The 9,855-nt window shown below is 35.8% G+C and overlaps 1 protein-coding gene across 1 annotated transcript; it reads right to left on the bottom strand.

Moving 5' to 3' along the window:
- Positions 1 to 250: 250 nt before the first annotated feature.
- On the bottom strand, positions 251 to 8,553 carry LOC140159707 (melatonin receptor type 1A-like). The gene is made up of 2 exons (XM_072183202.1): positions 7,934 to 8,553; positions 251 to 1,375 (listed from the first exon to the last, which is right to left on the bottom strand). Exons 1-2 carry the CDS (start codon positions 8,524 to 8,526, stop codon positions 304 to 306), a joined length of 1,665 nt encoding a protein of 554 aa, XP_072039303.1. The 5' UTR covers positions 8,527 to 8,553; the 3' UTR covers positions 251 to 303.
- Between the last annotated feature and the right edge of the window lie 1,302 nt (positions 8,554 to 9,855).

Below are 9,855 nucleotides of genomic sequence, written 5' to 3'. Positions count from 1 at the left end.
GGCACCCGGTTATACCGCCGCGTTCAGCAAGTCATCATCACGACACTTGTAAACAAACCGTGCTCGAATTTGATTGACAGGTGACGTCAGACGCGATAAAATCTTTTTATCTCTGTCTTTAATTATAGGTGATCACATACACCACGGCGCCATTTCTCTCATAGATAAATGTTAAGTGCAGCATATACGATAGTTTTGCTGACAGCAAAACTGCCTAAACTGCATTTTTTTTTTTTTTTTTATGCTTTATAATAACTTTTATTCGGCATATTGCAAATGACGATGATATCATTCTTCATTTTTTTATTCATTATGACTAACTAAAGATGTAGAATCAGTGTTTATGTTCATCATATTAACACATGTGTTTCCCTTTTGGGTCTCTTTCTCGCAAGTAAATTTCTTTAAAACCAATATGTAACCTTCGCGAAAGTCTTTATTAAATGCGTAAACAAGGAAATTTATGGAACTGTTTGAAAGACACAAATGACCGGGTAAGAAATACAACCAGAAAGGTATTTCAACATGTGTATTTAGCAAAGCAAAGATGCAAAACGGAGTCCACATGATGACGAACAAAATAAAAATAACGGCGATAATTTTCAGGAGCCGTTTGTCAGCTGGTTTGATTCCCGTTGAGGATTTTCCTGACAAAGTTACTGTATTTTGCGTAACAGCTTTCCGGCTGCGACGGACATACAAATACAAACGCGAATAACAAAAACATATGACAGTAAACGATATCCCCCACACAAATACAAAAAGGAACCAAATATATCCAGATTCAGCAGCCTTCATTCCAGAAAACGAACATGCACGTACTTCAGGGTTAAAGTCATGTTTTCCCCAACCAACAAAGTCAAAATTTGGTAAATCTATAAGAAATGCGTATAGCCACATACCCATCACCATAAATGGAACAGTTGACCGATTGTAGATCTTGGGATAGATGTTCTTGTGACAAATACAAATGTATCTATCTAAGGCGATGTTAGCTATGGAAAATATTGACGTAGCACAGCTAAGAACACTCAATACTCCTACGGTCTCACAAATTGCATCGTGTTCGGTGAGAAATGATCCTTTGTTTATTGCTCCGACAAGGGCAAAGGGAATAATTAGCACAGTAACGATTAAGTCAGCAGCAGCCAGATTGATAATAAAGATATTATGAATACTTCGAAGTTTCTTGTGCGCTACAACAGCCAAAATAACAAGAGAGTTCCCGAGTGTCCCAATTATGGCCACAAGTGTCATGATAACTACCACAGTCGTCACTAAAGCTTTGGGGATGTCAGATATGGCTGTTGGAGATGTTGAATAATTCCCTATCGATGGTTCCATTTTCCTGGGATATATCACTATCGACGGTTTTCTGTATTTAAAAAGAAGAAAAAAAGAAGAAGAAACATTTGTTAATGATTTAGACTAGTATTACATCATGTTGTATTCAATGCTTTCGTTTCTTATTCTGTTCACAAAATAATTATGCATCATTATAGAACATATTCGGCTATGTGTACCAAATCGGGGTACATTACGTAAAGGATAATGACAATGGATTTGAAAATTCGTGAATACTAATGGTCTCGCTACTAATCGTATAAGCCTTTATCAACGAGTGTTCTAATCCGCGTCCATTACCAGACGTAACAGAGTTGGTATAGCCATATGATATTTGCACGTAACACACATCTTCGGACGTAACGCCAATGTGCTTTATCGCTCCATTATTTTATTTTTTTTACGAATGGAGTGATTCTGGGAATAGAGGTTACTTGATATATTTGTCTTGTCATTAAGAATACTTAGAAGATTACGCCTAGCAGATAAAGACAAAAAGATTTGTGTTATGGTACGCCAGTATCAGAACGGAGCAGAATAAATCTGCTAGAGACCAAGAAGGTAAGTTGCCGAGTAAATAAACAAGAATACTAGCAGCGTAACTTTACTAGTCTATGTAAGCTTATGTAATAACTTACCTAGATTTGGAAATCACAAAATCGCCACTTATACTCATCAACTTAATAAACTAGTAGCTTACTCGGGAAGTATGCTTATTTGGTGCCCATAACCGCTTGAGTCGTTTCTTTCATAAGCTGCTTTCCAGTTATTCTCTTTCAATTTGCAAATTAGAATTGTTGAAATAGTAGAGATTCTAACTTGAATACCTCCAACACGGTAAATCCTCTTCAGACACGTCAGATAAGTATATACATGGAACGTCCTACATATCACAATAATGATTGTGAAGGGCGGACTCCTTTTATATGATTCAAACGATAGCAAATATTTCAAAGAACAAGGAAACTGATGCCCTGACCAATGAGCCTACGTATGCATTTCTCATCCCAGCGAAACACCGTAATAGTACATGGTGCATCCCTTCTACGCAGGGAATCAGAACAAGACCCACCACATGTTGAACAAATTCAGGGTCATGGTAAATCGTTTTCCAAGGGAAGTGCGTCACAATTTGGATATTAGAAAAGGATTATTGGGAGTCATTATGATTTCCGATGGGTTCAAGTTGTTCCGGATCATTTGCAATATTTTATATATAGACTTTCTTATTTTACATACAACATATTACAGATATTATCAAATTCAAGCATCATTATTATTGAGCTAGAGTACGAATTGTTTAATGTAACATTTCTAGACTCAAACTTTGGGGCTACACAGGGATCAAATAAGATAAATTCTCGGATTTGGGTGGAAATGGTCTTAAATTGTTTTCCGTCATAATAACTATAATAAAGTTTATAATAAAGAATAGTTTGCAATACTACATTAGAATAACTCGTTATCTTGAAAAAACAGCACAATAGTTTATTGCCTATTGGATAAGCTCAATCGCCATTCTAACTTCCGGTTTTTGAGAGCAGTTTTGGGACACTTTGACCTCTGACATATCGGAAAATTGACGTAATTATTATTAATTTTCTTATTATTGTCACAATTTTGATCATTAAAAATACCAAATAATTAATTTATAAAATACTAATATTTTTATATTTGTTTTAAATATTGTAAAACATTTTAGATTATATTTTGTACGTACAAAAACCCAATATTTCTAAATTTTCTGAAAGGTCAAAGGACAAAGTGTGCCAAAACTGCAAAAACTGTCCTACAATGCATTGCAAACTTCCAATGCCGACTGGGCTTATTGTTGATGTGGATCTAGGTAACGAAGAATTTCAGGAAGGCCTATTCTTTAGTAAGATTTCTGTGATAAAACAGACAAGTTTTAAAGATCATTTACATCAAAATTATAATATTTTTTTATGTTTCTTGTACAGCATAAATAACCTCAAAGTCATCTGAACCTCAAAGTTTGTCAATGTAATTGAACAATAATTACAGTGGTCAATTATAATTAAAATACAATTATAAATGTAATTACCACAATTATAATATTGCTTTTAATATCATACCGTAAAACCCCGTCTACAAGGATATACCTAAGAAACGCCCTCAATAAAATTGGTTGCTTGTTGTATTTGGAGTTTGAGCAAATAATTATATACTGGCACTGGGTGGCTATGCATTCCATCTAAGTATGTTGTAACACCAATCAATTGTATTGACATAATAACGACTGTTTCGTATATCAGGATCGTATAGCTCAATTGATAGAGCGTCAGACTTTGGAACTGAAGACATGCTGAAGAGAGCATGGTCCGGGCACCGGTTCCGTTTTTTCATTCTCGTTTAATTTTAACTTTTGACATGTTCTTTTTATCTTTCTTCAAATCTACCTTTCTACTTTTAATTTTAGGTGCGTTTTTTTTGTTTGTTTTTTTGTTTTTTTAGTTTTTTTATAGTTTTTTTTAGTAATTTTGTGGTTTTATAGAAACTAGTAAAAGCATTTATTCTAAATAATAGCGAAACCCACGGTTAGACAGATGTGTTGTAACTACTTGTCTGTCCTCGTCTTTGCAATAAAACCTATGTTGCACCTTTGTGCCATCCCAATTCTTGAGGTAGGGTGCGTTTTTGGCTTAAGCACGATTTTGTTTCTACTTGAAATGAAATCAAAATAAATATTGTTCTGTTGCCACAATTGCAGTTTTTTCAATAAAAAAAATAGATGAGGAATAATAATTATTCCATATTTGAATCTATTGTCCCATCAAGAATAGAGTGTCTTCAAAAACTTCAATCAATTCATCTGACAAAGGAAACTATTCTGGTCATTCAATTTTGTTTCGCTTGCACCTGTTATATCACAGGCGTTGGTAGAGAAGGCACACTTCTCTTGTCTTCACCGAAGTAGTGATGTAAACACTAACATGATTAATTACCATAGCTAGCAATGGACATACACTATTTTTTGTTCCACTTGAACCCATACTATAGGCTATTCGCTGTCGATGTGACGTAATTAATCGGATTAACTACCATAGCAATTGATGAATACAATTTCGAATATATAGCCCTGCACTTCATCGTTCACGTGGCACCTATGCATTAAACCATAGTTGTCAAAGAAATGCTAATCACTCGCCATGTAAGATTAGTATTTATGAAAAGAGTGGTATTCAATCTATGTTTGGTGACATACGCGGGTGATTAGTGCAATCTGCTTGATGGTAGTTATTGCGATTATTACGTCACTTCGACAGCGAATTGTAGTATAGACGAATCCAACAAGCCAAGTGATGGTCAGAATTTATTCGGCCATTATACGCTGGTGAAGTTGCGTAATTAATCGGATTAATTACCATAGCAATAGGTGAAAACAATTTTGAACATATCGCGCTGCGCTACAAGCAGGTTACACTCATCACCTGTACTGTGTATGTCTGCAATCATAGATTGAATACAATACTGGTCTTTTCAAAGATCTTACAGGTGCAGCATGATATGGTTCAATGAAGAGGTACCGCCTGAACGTATCAGTGTATAACGCGGTATATTCAAAAATTGTTTTCACCTATTGCTATGGTAGTTAATCCGATTATTACGTAACTTCGCCAGCGTATTGAATAAAACAGGAGGATGTGAGTTCATAAGGGCAATGTCGGGGATAGGTCACAATCGATGTGGAGAGATGAGAGGTCCGACCAACAGCCATAGCGATTCAACTAATTCCAGCGGACGGTCTGTGGCTAGTAAGGAATCGTCTTTGACCACATGCGCAGATCTGTCTCGTCAGGAAGATATTTAATATCCCGAATTTATAATAGGCCTATGCCTACCAGTTCCATCGTATAACCGATCTGCTAGAGAATATTTGTTACCATGTTTAATAAATTCGTATTTATCGTATAATAAAATGTAGCCAAATGTATATTATGTGTCACACGGTTTTCTGCTGAACCACTAGCAGGCTATGTTACCACATCTATGACAATGACAAAGGTGAATTTTGATGATTTTTACGATCGTCCGGATGAGCAAATCACTGAATGGGTCTTTAGTTCCCTCCTCTCCTTATCCTGCCAATATTATATGAATCAAAGAAAAATAAAGAAAAAATAAAATTAAACAAGAAAAAAAGACAAAGAAAAGAAACAATAAAAGAAAAACAATAGAATAAATTAAACTAAATATGAAAAAAAAATGATCACGAAAGGAGTCTTTAGAAAATGCAAGAAAATATAAATGAAAAGTTTGAACAATATTTTGTTTATAAAAGTTTGTGTGACCGTGATGAGGCTCGAACTCAACATCTTCCGATCTAAAGAACCAAAGTCTTATGCCTTGCCAAGTGAGCTATGCTCGTGAGATGCGAAATAAAGATAAAATAATACATTGTATACCTGCGTGTGTCGGTAAATGATTTGCTCAAATTCCATAATGATATAATATTGTGGAGGGCGCTAGCGTGAAATATGCTATCATCACAGTCGCTTCTATTCCTTATAGACGGGTTTCTACGGTAGTTATAATATATATACCACAACCCTGTCAAAAGTGTATGAAAGTGTGTAACACAGAAAAATGTATTTTTTTTATAAAATAAAATATGATGTCGATTCACAACATGGGCGGGTATCAGAGCAGATTCCTTCGAAGCCAGACTTAAGGGGGTAATTTTGTGTCTATTTTTGCATTTTTCTCAAAAACTAATAACACACTGGTAACAAAATATATGAATATTATAGGGGCAAGGAATCCAATTACTACACTGGAATTTCAGTGACCCAAGACAAGCGACTCGTTATTTATGATAAGAAATATAGGTACCGCTAGGATGTACCTCATTTCCTATCATATATACTGAACCGCTTGTCTCGAGTCGCTGAAATTTCAGTGTAGTAATTGGATAACTTGCCCCAATAATATACATAACTTTTGTTACCAGTGTGTTATTATTTTTTGAGAAAAATGAAAAATAGTCACAAATTTACCACAGGGGTGCAGACCCAGTCCGTTTTTAGAGGACTTGTACCCGGGACTTGTACTTGCTTCAAACGACTCGGATATATGTCCAGACTTCGGTTCCAGACGGACTTGCACTTGATTTGGGCTCAGACTGCATTGGATTCGAAATCTATAGGACTCATAAACTTGGCTTTGGCTTAAGCACTGCTTCATCTACGTTACATGGTTGTTTCTCAACATGCTTTCTACCCCCATCTCATTTGAACATCGATATCTAAAGTTATATCAAATTATATGAGAATAGTGCTAGTTCCATGAGTATAAATTTAAAACGAAACATTTCAATTACACAAAATAACATTTACTGCATATTATTTTAGACCAGTTTGGTTTTAGTTTTTTAGAAGAAAACAATTTCCGAATGTGTCATTTATTGTGACACACCCTATAGACCATTTCATATCAAGATCGGAAAAGTTCGGAAAACCTCCTTATTTATTCAGTAAGCTAGGGGTCAAATTGTACCCAAACTGGCAGACAAGAAATGTCATGAATTACGGTACCCTTTTGCGCGAAAATACAGCTTATTGTGAACAAGGGGTCATCGCGAGAAATATCTTCCTGCATATTGAGCTAACACCTCAGCTACTTGGTTTTTCACAATAAGATACTAATGGAATCGTCCGTTATTTTTTTTTTACAGAACGTTTTGCTTATGTGCATCACCTCTTCCACAGTCAGTCTCTTACACAACACTACCACCACACGCTTGATTGCACGTTGGCAAAAGTACCTCTCTCATCCAAAATTGACCGTCGAAAGTTCATCGTAGTTATGATGCCTGTTATACACTGAAACTTTGCCACTGTAAATGATGCTGAAGAGGTACTTTTATGAGCGCGCGTTTATTGGAATTACTCAGTATGAAAAGGTTTATAGGCTAGTCATTACGATATCCGCATATTGCCGAATTTCACCCAACTGTAAACCGGCCGTCTGCATCCTTTTGTGTTATTGGACTAGAGAGGGCGATTTTTGCTTTGGTCGTTACTAAAGCAGGTCACGTGCTAGATATGAACGGTTTGCCGTATATGATATTTCGTCATCATGCAAATCATGACGATATGTTATGTTTTATATCTTATTATGACTACCTTGAGATGTCGAATCAGTGTTAATGTTAGTCATCATGGTCATGCAAACTCGTTCATTTCCTTCTGTGGCTTCTTTATCGCAAGTAAACTTCTTTAAAACCAGTTTGTAACCTTCGCGAAAATCTTTATTAAATGCATAAACAAGGAAATTGATGGAACTATTTGATACACACAAATGACCGGATAGGAAATATAGCCACGAAGGTACTTCAACATATGTGTAAAGCAAGCTAATGAGGCAAAATGGTGCCCACATGATAACAAATAATATGATAATGACAGCGAGAACTTTCAGTAGCCGTTTGTCTGCCGATTTGATTCCTGTTGAGGACTTTCTTGACGAAGATATTCGATGACTTTGTTTAAGCGATTTCCGACTGCGACGGACAAACAAAAACAAACGCGAATAACAAAAACATATGATAGTAAACGAAACTCCCCACGAAAATACAAATAAAAACCATATGTAACCAAATTCTCCTGCCTTCGCTGCCGAAAACGAACACACAATTAATGTCTTCCGATCAAAGTCATGTGCTCCCCAACCAACAAAGTCGAAATTTGGTAAATCTACCAGAAACGAGTAGAGCCACATTCCAATCACCATAAATGGAACAGTTAACTTATTGTAGATCTTGGGATATATGTTCTTGTGACAAATACAAATGTAGCGATCTAGGGCTATGTTGGCGATGGAAATCATTGACGTAACACAACTAAGATCAACAAAAAATCCTATGGTCTCACAAAGTGCATCGTGTTCGGTGAGAAATGTCCCTTTTATCGCTGCTACAATAGCGAATGGAATAATGATCACAGTAACGATCAGGTCAGCAGCAGCCAGATTGATAATAAAGATATTATGAATACTTCGAAGTCTCTTATGACCCACAACAGCGCAAATGACGAGAGTGTTCCCCAATGTTCCAATTATGGCCACAAATACCATGATAACTACTACAGTCATCACTAAAGGTTTGGGGATATCGGTAATGACTGGTGGATTTGTTGTATAATTTCCCTCCGAAAATTCCATTTTCTTGGCAAATATAACTATTGACGGGTTTCTGTATGAAAAAAGACGAGGAAGAAGAAAAAGAAAGAGGGGCATTCATTATTGATTTACCCAATACTCAAAATATTGCCTTAGTAAATTATTACATTTCTTGTACTTATACAATGTAATTAAAAAGAATAATAAAGTGATTTACTTTCTTGAATACCTTAGAATAGTTGAGATTCAATGATATAAAAGGGTGAGATGACCGAGTGGTCAAGACGTTGCGCTGTCGGCCGAGAGAATACGATCAGGTTCGCGCCTTGGGCTTGCCTTAGGTGAGAATTCTATTCTTCGATCTCACAAAATGTTCCTATAAGTTCGAAAATCCTACAATTGTGTTCAGTTACTTTACAGAAAATTGTAGAATTTCTTCTCATCCCATACACTGCTTAAAGCCATTTTCATACAAAATAGATTAGCATTGCTTTGCCATAAAATGTTAGCTTTTACTGTCAGATATATCCCCTTTTAATTTTGAGCTGAACAACCAAGGCAAAGCAAAAAAAATTGGAATTTACTACCCGCGCCGATATCGCCAATTCGTATCACTCCTTCGGCCATGTTGCGGTACGATCCTTTGTTGTGTAGATCACCGTCCCGCAGGCCATGTACGTACATGTTATGAACATCGCGTATGCGTTCGACTAATATTTTCATCGTAATTATAAAATGACGGTTCGTAAACTACGCTACGTACCTGGCAAATGAAACTTTCTCTTCTGAAGTCACACGAAACGTTTTATATATTACAACAATAATGACCGTGAAGATCTAGGATCTTTTTATAAGTTTTACCAAAATCGCATATCAAAGATGTCAAAGAACAACAGTGAAAAAGGAACTGACTAACACCGGATTATGAATTTCTCACCATGCTTACCTCGTACGCTAAAAAGACAATCAATGAAACACATTGTTATATAGTACAAAGTGCAATTATGCGTCTTGTATCTAGAGAGAACTTTCTCGTCTTCTCTGGTATTACGGAAATACCCACAATATTGTAAACGATCCGTGTACATTGTTGGTTCCTGATGGTTACAAGTTGTTCCGGAACTTTTGTAATATAAGGTTTATTTATGTCACAGTGTCATACATTATATCACAGATATTCCCAAATTAAAGGCAACAACATCGTTATATTGAGCTCAAGTACTTTGTCTTTGTATGTTTTTTTTTATTATATATAGTTAGACGGATAGGTGATATAGATGTTCCCTACTGACAGAAATAATAAAAATGTATACATAGGGTCTATAAGGTGTACCAATTACAAACAGCTACGGAATCAAATAATCTGACCTG

Source organism: Amphiura filiformis, chromosome 8 (assembly GCF_039555335.1).
Source record: "Amphiura filiformis chromosome 8, Afil_fr2py, whole genome shotgun sequence".
Taxonomy (NCBI): Eukaryota; Metazoa; Echinodermata; class Ophiuroidea; order Amphilepidida; family Amphiuridae; genus Amphiura; species Amphiura filiformis.
Note: the sequence above shows the minus strand (reverse complement) of the source record. Positions and strands in the feature narration are given on the sequence as shown.